General features: G+C 36.9%; 1 protein-coding gene and 1 long non-coding RNA gene across 2 annotated transcripts; one reads left to right on the top strand and one right to left on the bottom strand.

Annotated features, from left to right (window-relative positions):
- The first annotated feature begins 763 nt into the window (after nt 1–763).
- On the top strand, nt 764–13,210 carry LOC109163813. The gene is made up of 3 exons (XR_002051331.1): nt 764–886; nt 10,950–10,955; nt 13,200–13,210. It is a non-coding gene; the product is annotated as an uncharacterized LOC109163813 (long non-coding RNA).
- Nucleotides 13,211–13,413: 203 nt separating this feature from the next.
- Nucleotides 13,414–15,156, bottom strand: LOC109163776. The gene is made up of 4 exons (XM_019312482.1): nt 14,620–15,156; nt 14,111–14,519; nt 13,574–14,069; nt 13,414–13,528 (listed from the first exon to the last, which is right to left on the bottom strand). Exons 1-4 carry the CDS (start codon nt 15,154–15,156, stop codon nt 13,414–13,416), a joined length of 1,557 nt encoding a protein of 518 aa, XP_019168027.1.
- Between the last annotated feature and the right edge of the window lie 3,989 nt (nt 15,157–19,145).

Here is a 19,145-nt window from a genome sequence, read left to right as displayed (position 1 = left end):
AATGAACATTATCAAGAATTCCCTCAGTTATATGCATATGCTTTCTAGAGGAGAAACTAACTCTAGTATGTTTTCGAAGCATACAAAAATGATAGAAATCCAACTTGCAACACTTGATACTTTTTAACATAATCTTCTTATGGAGTTCATACATACCACGCTACCTAAGATTTTCAAGATGCAAATGCCGTAACTTTATGCTATCACTATCAAACTCATCAAATGAATTCCACCTACAACCATACTCCATAACATTTTATAGATATTCCTTGTTGTTCTCGTGTTTTTCATTATAGTGAACGCACCCTTACCAATTTTAATGATTTCCCTATAAATTTACCTTTATGAATAAGCCCATTTTCATGCAAAGTGCAAAAAAAAAAAAAAAAAAAAAAAAAAAAAAAAAAAAAAACTTTGTTAACCTCTATGTCTAGCATCACATAAAGTCCTAACAACACAATCATACATCTTAATTTATATTTCACCAATGCCAACAATATTTTTACGCTTATTATCACTTAAAAAATAGAAAAAAATTTACATAACTTGTATGCGTCAAACCATACTCTATTAAGTGATATGTGATAAAAGCAACCAGAACCAAGAATCCACTCATTAAAAAATTGGCTATATGAAACCACAAGAATACCATCATCATTGCAATCTGAATGTTCAACTTGTGCCACGTTTATTAGGAATTTGTATTTTATAAGTTTTAAGATTCCTACTCCATCTCTAAGTATTATTGTAACTTAACTTTTACTAGTCCTACTCTAGCTAGGACTATATCTTGTATTCCTATAAATAAATCTCTTCATATACTTTGTTGATACGATTGATTAATAATAAAACTCTCTCTAGAAATTCTTGTTCTCATATAGTATTAGTAGACAAAATGATCAGTGGCCCCAAACCAATCCCTAGCCCCAATAAATACTCTATGTACACCCCATAACTTTATGCCCCTTAAATTTACCTCCTCCAATTATACATTTTGAAAAACTCAGCTTGTTCCTTTTTCCGCGGTCAAAATCTCAGTGGATATGTTGATGGTACATACACATGGATTGGTGTTCCGTTGAAGTCATTCTCTATTTTGTCCATGATCATCCCGTATTTATCCGATGAAGTTATGTATGTCGTTGTGGGACATACCCCGTCCCATGCCCTATGGAAAGCTATTGAAGTTGCATTTGGTTCCCCCTCACGAGCATGCACCCTGAGTTTCCTTAGTTAGCTTCAGTCTTTCTGCCAAGGGAATTCCACTACGACTGAATATCTTGGCAAAATCAAGGTTTTAATTAGACTGCATGCTTAAGGTGGCCGACAAATTGGTTTAGATGCTTAAAATCTATACCCGTTTAAAATCCCCTGCCCTGAGTATTGTTCGATGGCCTCTTAATTTACCACAAAAAAAAAAAAAAAAAGAAAACATGTGACAATTGATCAACTAAATGACTATCTCACAACCTATCAGTTCATCTACACTGACACCATTCCTCTGTCGACTTCCCAACAACCACATGCAACTCTTGTCGTTCAACATGGCCCACTTGCTGCCTCACGACCAAACAATCTACCTAGAGACCCCACGGGCGTAGTCATGGATATAGAGGAGGCGGATGCCACCTTTGTATCCATAACTATGTTTTGAAGTGCCAAATTTGTAACAATGTTTGCCAAACTGCTTTACACTTATATAGGTGGTATTTGGGGGGCAACCAATCCTCAAACACACGTAAGTGTAAATAGTCTCCTTGCTAGGTTAATTTCACAACACCTTTCAGTGGAAAACGGTTGTCATTTTGTTGAGTGCTGGACTTGGAAATCCCTCAAATTTCACTTCAGCAAAGAGATCTTAATTCAGCTTGATCGCTTTGAACACTTGCACAAAATACTCTTTATCACACTAGTTTCAGCACTTTCTCTTCATATTCTCTCTAAGCTTTTGGGTTCATTCTTTATAGACAAGATGAGGGATGAGTGCCAACTTTGAATTTGAATCTTCTGATTGTCACTCAGCAAGTGGTAGCCGTCTTGAAAGTTGGTACAATTCCCTAAAATCCGCTACCATATGATAACTTGTGCAACTTATCCATAGGGCAATGACGATTTCCCTATTTAGCTTATAAGCACTCCAAAGTAAAAAAGAGTTGCTCCTACTTATTACAAAATTTTCTTTTTGTAGACCTCTAGGTGTCAGAAAAGTTATATCCTTCAAATGACTCATTTTGTTCTTCCTTTAATGATCTCCTTCTGAGGTTGATCTTCCTTAAAAAAACCTTCAATAGATCTCCTACTACATTATTGGAATACAGTAGAATTTCTTTTCCATCATCTAGGAAAAACAATCAAGACTTCCTCTAGTCTTGAACTTCTTCCGATCCCCTTAGCTTCAATTCCTTCCAACCTAACTCCTATCGCTTGATTCCTTTCGAAACAGCTTCATTCCGGTCAGTTTATCTGCGAAGCCTATCTAAACTTACAACAAAGAATGATGGGATGAGAACAATAATACATCTAGGAAGAAAAATTTTGGAAGAATATATTATTATGGAATAGTTCTTGATTATACATTATAATTGAAAGGACTATTTACAGGAATACAAAGAGTCACAGTCAGGATAAGAATGGTAAATAGTAATAATCCTAATAATATACGGAGAGGGAAAATAAATTCTAGTGTGCCTAGAATAAAGAGTCCTAATATATCCCCTCAAGCTTGAGGTTCTCTAAAGAAAACATTGAGCTTGTCCCTTAGATCATTGAATATTGCTCTAGTTAGTGGCTTGGTGAAGATGTTTGCTAGCTGGTCTTTTGCATAAATGAAGTTGACTTGTATTTCTTTTTATGCCACTTTGTTACGAATAAAATTATAGTCAATTTCAACATGTTTGGTTCTATCATGGAATACACAATTTGCACACAAATATGTGGCACCGAGATTGTCACAACAAATAAAATTTTGGTGGTTTTTGCACTATTAGACCAAGCTCTATAATTAAAGCAACAAACCATGTAACTTCCACTGAGACATCAACAATAGCTTTGTATTATGCTTCTGTTGATGATCTAACAACTATCTTTTGTTTGCGGCAGGCCCATGAAATTATATTCTTACCAAGAAATACATCATATTTACTAGTAGATTTGTAGTCATCAGGAAAACCTTCCTAATCCGAATTCAATAATGCATGAATATCGTCTGAATTTGATTTCATAAAGCGAAGTCCATAGTCTAGAGTGACTTTGACATACCTTAGAGCACGGTTTAGGGTAATCCAGTGATAATTGGTTGGAGACTACATAAATTGACAAAGTTTGTTGATAAGAAATGAGAGATTTGGACGAGTGGTAGTGAGATATTGAAGTGCTCCGACTGTGTTCCGGTACTGTGTTGGATGTTCATACAGTTGAGATGCGTTTGACTGGAATTGGTGTGGAAATTGGCTTGCAGTGTTCCATTCCGGATCTTTTGAGTATCTTAAGTAAGTAAATTCACTGTGATAGAAAAAGCGCCCCCTTGCTGTGTACTATCTCAATCCTTGAGAGAAAGCTTGGAGGTCCTATATCCTGGATTTTTAAAGCGTCATCTAGTTTGCTTGTTACTGAAGCCAAGAGACTAGTGCTGCTACTCATGATTAATATGTCATCAACATAGACAAGGAGATAAATGTGACTATTAGTAGTGGAATAAATAAATATATTAACACATCAATTTTCAACGCCTTGAAACCAATTGAGAGTAGCCAATCTTGAATACGCTTGAACAATGCACGTGGTGCTTGTTTTAAACCATAAAGAGACTGTTGGAGGTTAAAGACATGAGTGAGAAAATTGTTGTCAATATATCCTGGTGGTTGTTTCATGTATACATTTTTACTTAGGTAGCCATTGAGAAAAGTAATCTTCTCCTAAAACCAATCATTTGTCATAGCAAGAGATAAGAGAAGTCTTACTGTAGTTGGTTTGATGACAGGACTAAAACTGTCAAAGTAATCTTCTCCTTCAACCTGATTGAACCCTTTTACAACAAGTCTGGCTTTGTATCATTCAAGTGTACCATTAACTCTCTTTTTGATTCGGTAAACCCATTTGCATCCAATGACATTTGTATCTTTTTCTTGTGGAACCAGCTGTAAACGCGAAAAACTTGAATTGTATATACTCAAAATTCAAAGTATCGGTTACAAGTAGTATCAACTATATATCAAACGGGAGGGGTACAATCTCTGTATAGGAGAAGTCCTCTGATTCTCTACTAGAAGTATGCCTGTTGAAAGTGTGCCGAATCCGGAATATGCCGAATTGGAAGTGTGCTAAGTTCAGAGTATGCTGTCATGCTGAACTGGAAGTATGTCAAGTTCGGGAGTGTGCCGAACTGGAAGTAAGCCAAGTTCAAAGTATGTTGAACTGGAAGTATGCCGAGTTCGTGAGTATGCCGAACTGGGAGTAGTTCCTTGCTGAAGAGCCTCCGGAGTTATGTAGCTTGTTCTTCAATGAAGGGCTAATATGCAGCTTGATCTTCAAAGAAGGGCTTCCGGTGTTCAAATAGCGTATTCCTCAGCGCAATATATGATATACGCAGTTGACGATATCCTGGCGAGATTTCGGCAGAGCTTCGATATGCAGATTTTCAGAGCCCATTCTTTGAAAATGAAACCACTATTTATAGTGGTGAGGGTGAGGGAAAATCTCCAACCAACTCTTAATTCCTAATAATTTAATTTAATTATGTTAATTAAATTAAGGAACGTATCGAGACACCATTGCGTCCAGGTTCATGATTTCATTAAATTTCCAAATAATATCAAATATTCAAATTTCTCAAAATTATATAATCCACATATAATTTTGATGGGCCAAGACCATGTCAAACCCGCTAATTAGGCAACCCAATTCATCCAAGCAGTTTGGTCCAACTCAATTAAATATTCCGCCATTTTGGGCCGAACAATCCAACATTCAATTACATTTAATTAAGTAATTAAACTAACTAATTATTCAATGGGCCATTTAATTAACCCAATTAAATAAATATTAGTCCAATTAGTCTAATTAAGGTAATTAATTTAATGATCAATTATCCACCACGGTTCAACAATATCATTTAAATTTTCAATGCTTACACCAGCCTCCAAGTGTTGTTGTGCAACGCTGCATTAAATTCCCCATCCATCACGGTCCCCCATTCAAGGCTTTCCACAGCTTGGGAGTGGCATGTGGGTTCTGAGTTATCAATACAGGAAATTAGAGCTTTGTTACTTGTGGAATCATGAGTCATGTGCCTAAGGATCATAGGATGTGTGTGTTGAGGGTGCTCGAGTCTGGATGGGTCAACTGGAGAAGGATCGGGAGAAAAATCAGTAAGGGATGCGCAGGTTTCGGCGGCACAGGTGTGTCACGGGAGTATCGGGGTCGTGTCCCTTACTGGAAGTGGGACACTGACATGTCGGCAACATGGGTATGTCAAAATTTTGGCACTCCGGTTAGCCTGGTACATTGACGACAACTCATGGTTTTGAATCCTGAGTCGTAGTGTAAACCTGTGGAGGAGTTTTAGCTGCAAAAGGGAAAACACACTCATCAAATCGAACATGGAAAATGGTAAGAATTTTTTGATTATTTAGATTCAAGCAACTATATCCTCTAAAAGACTCTAGGTAACCAAGGAAGAAAGATGGAGCAGAACGATACTTTATTTTGTGTTGATTGTAGGGACGAAGATAAGGAAAACATAGAAAACAAAGACACGGGGGAATGAGTAGTCTAGAGGCCGACTTTTTGTTGAAGATTTCATACGGACTTAAATTTTTTAAGATTGTAGAGGCATTCGGTTAATTAGAAAAATTGTTGTATCATTGGCATAAGACCACAACATCATAGGAACCGAGGCTTGAACAAGTAAGATTATACTAGTTTCAATATGTCTGTGACGTCTTTCGACATTTCCATTTTGCTCATGGGTGTAGGCACAACACTGACAAAGAGTTTATTCCAAGACTGACAAAGAGTTTGCCAAGCTTATTGTATTCTCCACCTAGATCAGATGGAAAAGCTTTTATTTTGGCGGAAAATGTACGCTCAACTAAAACCATATATTGATTAAAATGACATATATGTCTGTCTTTAGTTTCATGGGAAAGAACAAAGTATATTTTGAGTAATCATCCACAAATATAACGAAATAATGATGTCCTCCATTCAACAAAACTGGGGATGACCCCCAAATATTAGTGTAAATTAAATCTAAAACAGAAGAACTAGATGTTGTGACTCTTTCTAGAGAAAATCGTGAGGATTTCCCTAGCTGACAAACAGAACAAAGATAATTACTACTATCATTTGACGACTTTGACACTAGAAAATGACGTAGAATACAAAATCCTAATAGAATACAGAATTCTAATAGATGAGTTTAAAGTACGTATATGAATATACCCTTTATTATCAAAATCTATTACAAATTTTCTTAATCCTAATAAATGAATTTAAAGTACTTACATGAATATACTCTTTATCATCAAAATCTATTACAAATCTTCCTAAGTCTTTTCAATTCAACTTTATTCTTAAAAGTCAAAAAACTTTTATGTAACTCAAAATTTTGATTCCAAGCAATACATTATTTCTTGCCGTAAGTATCAACATCATTACCTCCATTGATATTGTTGAAAAATGGCACATCTTGATTATTTTATTACTCTTCTCAGTTTTCCTCTTCCAAAACACTAGTAATCAATAAAATTAAACTCTAATGGCCCGTTTGGTTCACGCCGCCACCACCACCACTACCACCCCAACACCACTACCGCCACCACCACCACCATCATCGCCACCATCACATATTTTTATAAGGATATTTATGTCTTTTAAAACATATTTCATTTCTATTCCTTAAATCAACCAAACACTGTAATATAATTCGTAAAGTCTATTCCTTCCGCGAACCAAACAATAGAATACAATTCCTATTCTATTCTTGCCTATTCCATTCCTTATGGAATAGCATTCCTATTACCTCAAAATTCATTCCGTGAACCAAACGTGCTGTAAATGAATCTAAATCAGACCCGCCCCACTGTGATAGGAACATAAAATTATTATTTCAGTTTGAATTTAAACAGCACATAATGATTAGTTCATTATAAGTATAATAATAATCAGTTTTGGAAGTGGTGGCATTCGGGGTGTGTTTGAATTCTGTGTTGCCAGATATTGCTTATTCATTCTTTCAAAAGGTCGAATCCCAACCCTAAGTCCCCCCACCTCAAAATTCATTCCGTGAACCAAACGTGCTGTAAATGAATCTAAATCAGACCCGCCCCACTGTGATAGGAACATAAAATTATTATTTCAGTTTGAATTTAAACAGCACATAATGATTAGTTCATTATAAGTATAATAATAATCAGTTTTGGAAGTGGTGGCATTCGGGGTGTGTTTGAATTCTGTGTTGCCAGATATTGCTTATTCATTCTTTCAAAAGGTCGAATCCCAACCCTAAGTCCCCCCACACTTTGGCCCGACAGAGCATTTACTGTTACACACATTAATGCTACTACACTACCTTAATTAATTAAATCTGTATTTAATTATTAATTAAATAGATTCATTTTTAACGTAACTTGTTTGGGAGATGGCTATTCTTTCCCCCCACACTCTGACCCGACAGAGCATTTTCTGTTACACACATTAATGCTACTACACTACCTTAATTAATTAAATCTGTATTTAATTATTAATTAAATAGATTCATTTTTAACGTAACTTGTTTGGGAAATGGCTATTCTTTCCAAAACGTTGAACCTCAACCCGACAAAACATCTGGAAGGATGTAAATCATGGTAACTCAACTAAATATGAACCATGTTCTCACTTTGAGAGGTTGCTCCCACACTGCCACTGGTGAGACTCGATCCCTAATCATTCTTTCCAATTTTCACCTCTATGACCAGTTGAGCTGTCCCTGCGGGCTGGGAGATGACTATTATATTCATGAGTAGTAAGTCAATATAAAAAGTTTATTGTCACAATAGACTTTAGGATATAAATTTAGAAAGAAAAATAACAATTTTCATATTATATATGACTGTATTCATAATGATGTTTGGTTTTACTTTATGTAATTAAATCTTACAAAATATATAACATCTCAAAATAACATGGCAGAAATGTAACTTCCTTTATTATTCTTCTTTATATTATTATTATATTAAGAAAAGGAGTCAAATAATTAAACATTAAACTATTCATGAAAATGCAATTCTCCTTCTACTACACAAAATAATAATAATAATAATAAATAATAAATAAATAATTCTTAAATTAGGCACTTGAACTTGAAAAAATAATGCAACTACAAGTTACCATATCGGTTAAAATTAGTTTACGTGGTATCTACGTATCTCCTAAATATTTATGTGCAATGTATTTAAATAAATAAATAATATAATATTAGTATTTATTTTTCTTCTGCCAGAAAAAGCAACCATTTTCATTGCTTTCTTTTGTAGCAAAAGGCAACCAACCGGTTGCCTTCTCTGACAGGAGAAGGTGACCATTGGTCATCTTCTCAACTCGGAGAAGGTGACCATTTAGAAGTCACTGGTTGCCGGTGTTAGTTCTCGGAGCATCACTATAGTATTGTCGAAACTTTAGTTACATGCATGCTATTACAAGTTAATAATCATTTTTTGGACTTGATGCACCAAAAGAACTTATTAATTGAATTAAGAGTTAATCAATTTTTAGTTGATTTAATCCTTCCGGCCGTCGACGGAAGACGGCCTAAGAGACTAAATCGACTAAAAATAATTATTTTCGAGAACCAAATTGATGAATAAACAATTGAGGGACTACATTGCCAGTTCGCTAATAATTAAGAGATCAAATTATTCATTAACTCTTGAAGTAATTGTACACATTTTAAAAATTTAAAGACATAATTAATTTTTTAAATAAAATTTAGACATATTGACTCTTTTTCTCAAAGGATAATTAAAAGGTTCTACAAAGAAGTCAAAACCTTGATAGTATAAAACTAATAAAATATAATAAGCATTAAGATTATATTGTGGAAAGTCCAACTCCGTCCTCGTTACGGCTGAGACCATTTATAGTTTCTACACTTCCCAACCCCCAAAATCGCATCAAACATTCTCCACGTGTGACATATGGACCATTTTACAATAAAATAAACTCCATTCAATTACGTATTTACATTTGTATCACTCAAATAGTTAGGCTCATGTTTTTAAAATTATGGAATAAGGGTCAAATAGGCCATCGAACTGCACACAATAATGCAATTAGGCCATTGAACTAAAAAAAACAACAATTAGGCCACTAAACTAAACAATTTCATTCAATTATTCTAATTTACAGGTTTTGTAGGTTACTAACAGGTCACCCAAACAATTTAAAATATTTTTTAAAAAATTATTATTTAAAAATAATAAATTAAAATTAAAAAAAAAAATAAAAAACATTAACCGTCTCCGCCGGAGACGAGTTTCTTGTCTCCGGCCATGGACGAAGAAAGTTTCTTCGTCTCCATGGCCGGAGACGAAGAGACTCTCCGTCTCCGGCCATGGAGACGAAGAGTTTCTTCGTCTCCGGCCATGGAGACGAAGAAGTTTCTTCGTCTCTGGGCGGAGACGAAGAAACTTTCTTCGTCTCCATGGCCGGAGACGAAGAAACTTTCTTCGTCTCTGGCAGAGACGAGTTTTTTTTTTTTTTTTTTTTTTTTTTTTTTATCAATTTATTATTTTTAAATAATATTTTTTAAAAAAATATTTTAAATTGTTTGGGTGACCTGTTAGTAATCTACAAAACTTGTAAATTAGAATAATTGAATGAAATTGCTTAGTTTAGTGGCCTAATTGTTATTTTTTTTGGTTCAGTGGCCTAATTGATTATTGAGTGCAGTTCAATGGCCTATTTGACCCTTATTCCTAAAATTATTCAGTATTTAAAAAGTAACGAAATATTTATAAGTAATAAAGTTAATTGAACATGTAGAAATTATGAGATATAAGATACATATCGAAAGTGTTTGATAAATAGTTGTTAAATTAGCTGATTGATTAGTAAAATTGACTAGTTAATAGCATTAGCTGATTGTAAAAAATAGTGGCGGAACCACCTTATATGAGCAGGGGGCCTTGCCCCCCACAAACAACTTCTAGAATTAGTATAGACTATATATAGAGTAGCAATTTAGAATTAGGATTACCTGTTTCCAATGGCGGCTTGGCCCCTCTCCACAAATCTTTTTATTATTATTATTAATATTATAATGGTTATTTTGTGGCTCCCCTCATCAATATATATAATTTTCTACCCTCCAAAAAAATTTCTAGGCTAGATTTTGGCAAATTATTGTGTGGACCATAACAAAAAGTACATTTTTAATATACTAAATGTACATTATATGTCTATTGAATGTACATATATAAAATAATGTACTTTCCCTAAATACAATGTACATTATTAATGTATTAAAAATACATTATTTTTGTACTAAATGTTATTTTATATATAAAATATGGTCCACATAGCTTGTATGGACTATGGTCCACACAATAATGATTGCTAAGTTTTATACTCAAACCATCCAAATTCCAAACATGTAAACTAGAAACGCAATACATAGACAATTAGATTTAATTTTCTTCAATTTTCAATCTGCAAATCTATAAGTAACTTTTCATTTCTTTTTTATTCTTGAAATCTTTGAATTTTTGTTATGAAATATTCTTTATTGGAGATGGATTCATCCGTCCTCACAACAACAAAAAGTTTAGATATTGTAGTAGTTAAATGATAGCTAAATGCCTAAATCCTTTTTTTAGTTTCCTCAATTGACGACAGCAACCGCGGTGATCGGCCCCCCGCACCATCGAATCCTGGCTCCGCCACTGGTAGAAAGATGTTTAGTAAATTAGCTCTTAGTTGATAGTCGATTATATGCAAAATGACTTTTTCAAAAAGTTGCTTTGAGCGGTTTTTTGAATTTTAATGTTTTGGAGCAATAAGTTGTTACAAAAAGCTAATTAATCAAACACTCATATTGATTGTTTAATCAAATTGAACAGCTAATAGTGGCCAAACAAGTCAAAATTAACTGATAAGCTAACTATGCCACCATATAGGGTCATTGTGTTAGTTTGGTAAGCGATTTAAATTATTGGTTACGCATTATAGCAATAGTTTATAATGATTTTATTTATTTATTTATTTATTTTGTTGGGGTTTAAGGTATTTGTTTTTGTTTTTGTTTGTTGTTTTTTTTTTTTTAACAAAATATATTTTATTAATCAAAGGAATTAGAAGGACTTACAAAAGATGGCCCAAAAGTGACCATAAACCATACTTAGCCCTTTAGATTGGGTCCATACTAATCTAAAGAAATCTAAATAAAGAACGGACCCAAAAACCCCAATAACAGGTCAGGTCTAAAAAATTAAAGAAATAAAATAAAAGAATTGACCCAAGCCCAAATAATAGGCTAGTGGCAGCATAGCAGATGTTTCTTAGAATAGAATGTACTGTTGCGCCACCATGCCGCACTACCACAAAGTTGCAATGCCGCGACTCTGCACCACAATGCAACGATGCAACAGTGCCAACACAGCCGCAACGCTCCACGCTAACGTCTCGTCAAAGCTATCGACTAGCCAAAACCTCCAAGAATATTAGCCCATTTTGTAAGACATCTGGCAGCATAACGGCTGTTGCAGGCTATCTCACAATGACAGAAATACACAACAACAGCTGCCCAACTATCAGCACAAGACAAACAAACAAGAGGCACGCAGGCCCAAAAAAATTACTAAATGGCACGCAGGCCAACAAATAAAGCACACAGGCCAATAGCATCAGTCCACCCAAGCAGCACCACCAACAGAATAGTAACCAGAACCCTAACGGGATTAGCTATAATGGGCCAGCAGCAAGCCTGGACAAACCGCCAACGGATTTGATAAACCCCTACCCGGCCACCGTTCAGCCCGGGCTAGGATGCAATTTCTTACCGCTTGCACCAATGTTGAGGCGTGGTCTATATTAAAGAAACCCACAAGGGCGAAACCAAATAAGCCTAAGACCAGCAATACCTCAGAAGCCAAGGAAAGACCTGCAAAATGAGAACGTGACAGAACAAGCAAACGCCACATTTCCTAAACCAATCAGGTAAAAAATCATGATTTCAAACGGCAGTGTATAAGGGAGCAACAGGCAGACACGAACAACTAGGCAACCCCCATCATATATGACCCGCCCCACCCGGAGCCCAGAAGGGACTCGACTACTATTGGCCAACAGCAAGCTTGACTAGGTCAACGGATTTGATAAATCCTGCTTGGCCACCGTTCAGTCCGGACTAGGGTGCCTCTTATACCGCTGACACCTGCGTTGTTGAGGCTAGACCTATCATAACGCCAAGCCATCATTGCCTCAAAGCAATATACTTTTGAATCTCTCTTCTTTTCTTTTGTCTTTTTCCTTCATTTCCCATTCCTTTCCTTTTTCTTTTTCTCTTCTTTTTCCAATTCTTTCATTTTCTTTTTTTTTTTTTTTTCCTTTTTTCTTTTCTTTTCTTTTGTCTTTTTCCTTCATTTCCCTTTCCTTTCCTTTTTCTTTTTCTCTTCTTTTTCCAATTCTTTCATTTTTTTTTTCCTTTTTTTCTTTTCTTTTCATTTTTCTCATTCTTCTCTTTTTTTCGTTTTTCCAATTCTGTTTCATTTTTCCAAAAAAAAAAAAAAAACATAAAACATCAAGAAAATCGGAGCCTCAGTTCAAGGTGGGTCATAATCCTCAAAGAACATCGAGGGGACATCATCATGAACAAGCAAAGCACGCACCCTCGGCGGTAAATCAAACAAGTTAAGAAAAATAAACTCCACATCCTTATCCTCAACCCAATCTGCCAAAGCAGCCACAGGGAGATTACCTTGTGGCAAACATTGAAGAACAGAAACAGATGCACAGGTGCAAAGAAACCGGAGCCGTGACACTTCAGAGTAAAAAACCAAAGGAATAGGAATGGAGGAATCAACATAACCCTTAACTCTGGCAATACAGACTATAGGACCAAAGACCTAAAATCCTCGGCTAAGCACCATTCAAGACAGCGGAACATCACACGGAAAAAATCCCGAAACCCGCCGACTGTCGAAATTGCCAAGCCATAGCAGAAACCAAACCCCCCCCCCCCCCTATTACGCACTAAGGCAGCAGTCCCACCCACAGACTCAGAGTATGAGAGATTGAGCTTTATGGAGCCATCCGGAGGGGCTTCCAATCCAACCACACGAACCACGCGACGATGGATGGTGGAATCTAATAGGACTGAATGACAGACCAGTTTGGTGGTAGAATGTGCTCCCTCGGCCACCGCCTAAAGAGACACTATGCCACCCCTTTGGCAACGCCATACATCACTCGAGGCACAACCGGTGGTCCTCTGTCATGCAAGCATGCGTTCCTGTGTTTCCATAACTCCCAAAGGATGAGATAAGGCAACCTGCAAATAACAAAAGCAACAAGACAGTTATGTGAAACCACTCACCTCCACCCAGTCAACAGCGTCCGTAGACCCCGATGACTGAATCGCAGGACGAGCGATCCTAGAAAAAATCCCCATACAGCCCTGGTAGTGTCCCCCGCATAAAAGATGTGATGAATGGTCTCCCTAGCAGGGTTACTGCAGCACCAGCATCTGGAAACAATAAGGTGCCCAAATCTAGCCATGGCATCATCAGTGGGCAAACGGCCTCGTAATACACGCCAAACAAGAAAGGACACCTTAAAGGGCAAGTGCTTATGCCAACATGCACTCAAAATAGGATCAGAATTCACCGGTTCAGGTCTTAATAATGATTTTGCAGAAGAGAAAGAAAACAAACCGTCCGTAGAAACCCGCCAAATAGGAATGTCAGCTACTCGTTGGCCTAGACGGGACATGTCCGCCTCCAACCCGGTTGGCAGTAGGTCATCATAAGCTAACAAGTCCAATTCCCCGTCCTGGATGTAGTCAGACAACAAATCACCAGAGTACTCCACCCCTGGGAAGGGGTAAAAGAGCCTTAGCGGGCCAAGTCCAGACCAGTTATCCCACCAGAGTCTAACATCGCCGTGAGGCGCCATCCCAAGACTGCCTCCACCTCATTCCTGATGCTGAGCATCCGCTTCCAAGTGTGTGAGTCGGAACTTCGCACTGATTTCGCCACCGGGTGAACTCGATGGCAGTACATAGCAGTCATGAAACTTCCCCACAGTGAATACACCTTGCGAAAGTTCCACCAAAGCTTTGCACTCGATGCACGCACCATCAGGTCAAGGTCAAGGAAACCCATACCACCCTCTTTTTTAAGGAGGGAGAGCGTTTTCCATGACGCCCAATTGTAGCGTGTACCTCCCAACTGCCACCAAAAGAAGCTCGCGAAGCACCGCTCAAGATCCCGGATAACTTGCTTAGGAGGAGCACAAGCCGCAAAGAGATGTAAAGGGATGGCCTGCAAAACAGAAGTAATAAGGACCGCTTCCCCCTCTCCCCCCCCCCCCCCCCCCTTTAGATAGCAACCGACGTTGCCACCTAAGGCACTTAGCCTTCACCTTGTCCACCACAGATGAAAAATAAACACACTTCTTCTTCCCCACATAAATAAGACACCCAAGATAAGTAAAGGGGAAGGGCCTATGAATGCATCCAGTGATATCCCTAATCCTACGAATAACCCAACCCGAAGTGTCAGGATGCATATAAAAATCACTCTTAGGGAAACTGACCATTTGACCTGAAATCTCCTCATATTCTTTTAGGGCTCGTATGACTTTGCAGATTGCCCCCTGCCTCCCAGTACTAAAAATAATAACATCATCAGCGTAAGCTAGATGATGAATATAAGGAGTACCAGTAGGCTGTGAGAATCTAGGTACACTGTTGTCCAGATGGACTCGAGCAAGGTACATAAAAAGGATCTCTGCAGCAATGATAAAAATGCTAGGGGAAAGTGGGTCCCCTTGCCTCAGCCCCCGGGACGAGGTGGAGAAACCCTCTTTAACCCCGTTGACAATCATAGAGTACCACACATTTGAGACTGCACGATAGACCAAGTCAATCCAGACCTTAGAAAAACCCATCCTACGCATTACCGAAAGAAGGAAAAACCAGGAAACCTAGTCATAGGCCTTAGCCATGTCTAGCTTCAACACTACATCCTGATTTCCTAACTTTATACCATGGCACATCTCAGAGGCAAGTAAAATATTATCATTGATTGAGTGCCCTGAGACAAAACCACTTTGGTAAGGGGACAATAATCTAGGGAGAACAGAAGCCAATCTAACCACCATTAACTTAGTGACCTAAAGGCATCGACGCAGGGCCTCTACAATTGTTTTAGGAGGATCGGGAGGTGGGTCTCCCACCTCCATAATCGACTTAGATCACCGGATGCTAGCGTCGGAGAAGCGGCTGGAAATTACGAAGCCAAAATCGTGAATTTTCTCGCTAATCGCCAGAGCTTGAGGAGAGAGAAATTAGGGTTTAAGGAATTTGTAATAATGTATACATAGTTCATGATGTTTACATTTTTTTTCCTTTCATATATAATATATGACATCTTTATTACTGCGAAAATAATTTCAATTCAGTTAAAATTTCATTTGCCAAGTTTACATTTTACTCTAAGGAGGCTTCACCTATAACTTTTTAACATGATGAACACATACAATAATCTATCTATCAACTTTATTGTTACATTAATAACTCGTTCGCTAAGTACTCTAAACTACTTGCTAGATATATTGATGCTTACATTTTCATATTAGTCTATCACATAGTACATATACAACGTATATATAGCCATTCCAACGGATATACATAGTACAAACTTAACCAATATATATAATCTTTATATAGTAGTTTTAAATAGCGAAACAATGCACTTAATTTAATACTATATTTAAATTACATTGTGATTAGGCCTGTGCATCGGATGGGTTCGGGCGGTTCGGATATCGGAACCGCCCACCCGATTGGATTACGGATTGCATTTTCTAATTCCTATCCGTCAATTTTTAGTGGAAAGTCCATTCGATTTGTAATTCAAATTCGGTCGGATCGGATTCGGATTCGAATTTATTCGGATTTGAAATAAAAAACTAAAATAACAAACTTAACTTAAAAATTACATAATTAGTAACTAAGTAACTTACAAATGTTAAGTAACTTACTAAATCTTCTAGACTTGCTACTATGCTAGAAGACTAAGTAAAATGCCAAACCATACATACAATCTTACATATGAATTGAGACAAAAACACAAAAATCTCTATCACTAAATGACAAAAATCACTATCACTCTATCAGGATCAGCATTCAGGATTTAGAATCAGCAATTTAGAAATAAGAATTCAGCATTCATCATCTTCCTGTGAAACGACAAACCACAAGTTAAATATAACCATGAACCATCCCAGATTCACACAATTACAGTTGCACAATTATGCTAAAAAATAGAAGAAGACTCAGATTGCTATGCTTTCATGTCAACGTAAGATTGGGGGCAAATTGCTACTTTCAGTTTTGGAATAGAAACCAAAACTAATGAGCAACATACCAACCCAAATCCATTTCAGACAATGGTGGAAGCATCATCTTAGCCAAATAGCCAATTAGTACAGTAATGAGAAAAAACAGAATGAGAAATTTAGAATAAGGGAGAGTGACTGGTATTACCAGATGTCCAGTTCAGATATATGATATTCATTAGGCAGTAGGCTGATACTGTTATTCCTGATGGGATCATACTATCATAGTATCATAGGAATGAGATCAAACTCCTCAAAGGATTGAATGGAATCAAGGGCAGCAACAAGCCAACAAATTCAACAATTCAATTATTAGTAGTTACCAAGCCCTTAAACCTTATCTTAATATCCCACATTGTCCCATGTTTTGCTTGTCAGTTTTCCTCATTGAAAATCAAATCAGAATTCAGTGAAATCACATATCACAGGAAAATGGAATGAAAGACTGTAAATAAAGCATTGCAGGAATGGTAGGAAGGGAAGAAACAGTAGCCCCAGGTCATGTGCTTCCAATTCCACTTATTCCAGTGGGCAACTCTGCAAAGTGAAAATAAAAACAAATAAATTACAATGTGAATTTAAATTTAAAAAGCTAAAAACAGAATGTAATGTTTAAATAAATTACCTTGTTTAAGCTTTTCAACATCATCAATATTTTCCTCAACCTTAACTGGTTGATTTGGTAACCTCAACCAGTCTTGTGCATATACTAGGGCCTCCACAATTTAGGAGTTAAAGAACTCCTAAATGCATCTAATACCCTCCCACTAGTACTAAATGTACTTTATGAGGCAACAGTGGAAATAGGGACTGCTAGGATATCCCTTGCCATTTTGGAAAGAGTAGGAAACCTCTGACTATTTAGCTTCCACCACCTAAGGATATATATCAAAGTCAGGACCACAATTTTTTCACTTAAATAGACTTGAAGCTCTGTTTCTTTACAACTTTCACCAGCCTCCATTTTTTGCCTATTGAATTTGTTTTTTAACATACACTGAGGTCTACCAATTGTGGTATGAGACTGGACAGGAGGCACATCTGGTTGGTTACCAGAAGATGATTGTTGCACATTGACAGAGTAGGTTGCTGCATAGTCACCAAACAATTCAACCATGGCAGCTTGGACCTTCTCTAAACACTTCTTCCCATTATCTTTACCATACAGTTCCTCAAACTGGTATGACATATATTCCAACTTATCTCTTGGGTCCAAGATATTGGCAAAGAAGATCAAGAAATTCATTTTTTTCAGGATCTCCCCAATACTTTACAAATTTAGTTCTCATTTGGGATCCCATAACCTAAGAAAAAAATGAATTAAATACAAATAGCCAAACACAAATTCAGAAATAATAAGATTAACCACTGAAAATGATAAAATAAAAAATAAGATTGATCATTACCTCTGTATAACTACCAGCAACAATCATGTTATTCAACATGTAACTCAAATCAGATATCTCACTGAAGAAACTGTTAGAGGTGACATATAGAGAACCAGATATTCTCACCGTCATCTCATAAAACCCTTACAGCAAAACTACCAAGCTTTCAACAGGTGCCCAGTCAAGAAAAGAAGGGACAGAATCACCCAGATAGCAGAAAATGAGGGCTCATTCACTGAATATGCATCAAACACCCTCTTGTATTGTATGGAAGTGTTAAGCATCATGTAGGTGCTGTTTCATCTTGTTGGAACATCTAGCTGTAAAGAACATTTTGCTTCCATCCCAAGCAGTTCTGCAAGCTCTCTGAATTTTTTGAGCCTTGCTGGTGAGTTTCTCATCCATCTAACAGAATCTCTGACCTTCTAAACAGAACTATCTGCGAATTTTAACCCATCCTGGACCACCAAGTTTAAAATGTGGGCTATGCACCTCATGTGCATGTACTTACTCCTAACAGTGGTTGTACCCCAAGACAACAATTTGGACTTAAAAAAACCCATAGCAGTATCATTGGAAGATGCATTATCTATAGTGACAGAAAAGACATCCTTAATCCCCCAGTCAATCAAACAACTCTCTAATGTCATAGCTATATGCTCCCCTTGTGAGAAGAAATAAGGACAAAGGATATGATTTTCTTATTCAGCTTCCACTGATCATCTATGAAATGGGCTGTAATGCACATATAATTGATCCTCTGCACAGAGGTCCAGGTATCAGTAGTCAAACTAACCCTTTGAGTGTTGAGTCTAAACAGCCTCTTAAGGTTTAATCTTTCATCAAGGTAAATCTGGTAAATGTCCCTTGAAATTGTTCACCTAGAAGGTATACAAAATCTAGGGCAAGCAACCAAAATAAACCTTTTAAACCCTTGCCCCTCCACAAACCTAAATGGAAGCTCATCAATAATTATCATCTCACATAATGCCCTCCTAATGGCTTCCTGATTGAAAACTCAAGTCCCTAATTCCCCACTACCCCTTCAGAACCCCCCTAGGTATCATATGTTGTCACAGTAGTGAAAGTAAGCAGTGACTGCCCAGTATCCTTAGAATGGAGATTTTTTAAGAAGCCAACCATATGATTCCTTAAAGA

Source organism: Ipomoea nil, unplaced genomic scaffold, assembly GCF_001879475.1.
Source record: "Ipomoea nil cultivar Tokyo-kokei standard unplaced genomic scaffold, Asagao_1.1 scaffold3043, whole genome shotgun sequence".
Lineage (NCBI taxonomy): Eukaryota > Viridiplantae > Streptophyta > Magnoliopsida > Solanales > Convolvulaceae > Ipomoea > Ipomoea nil.
This window is presented reverse-complemented; position numbering and strand designations above follow the sequence as displayed.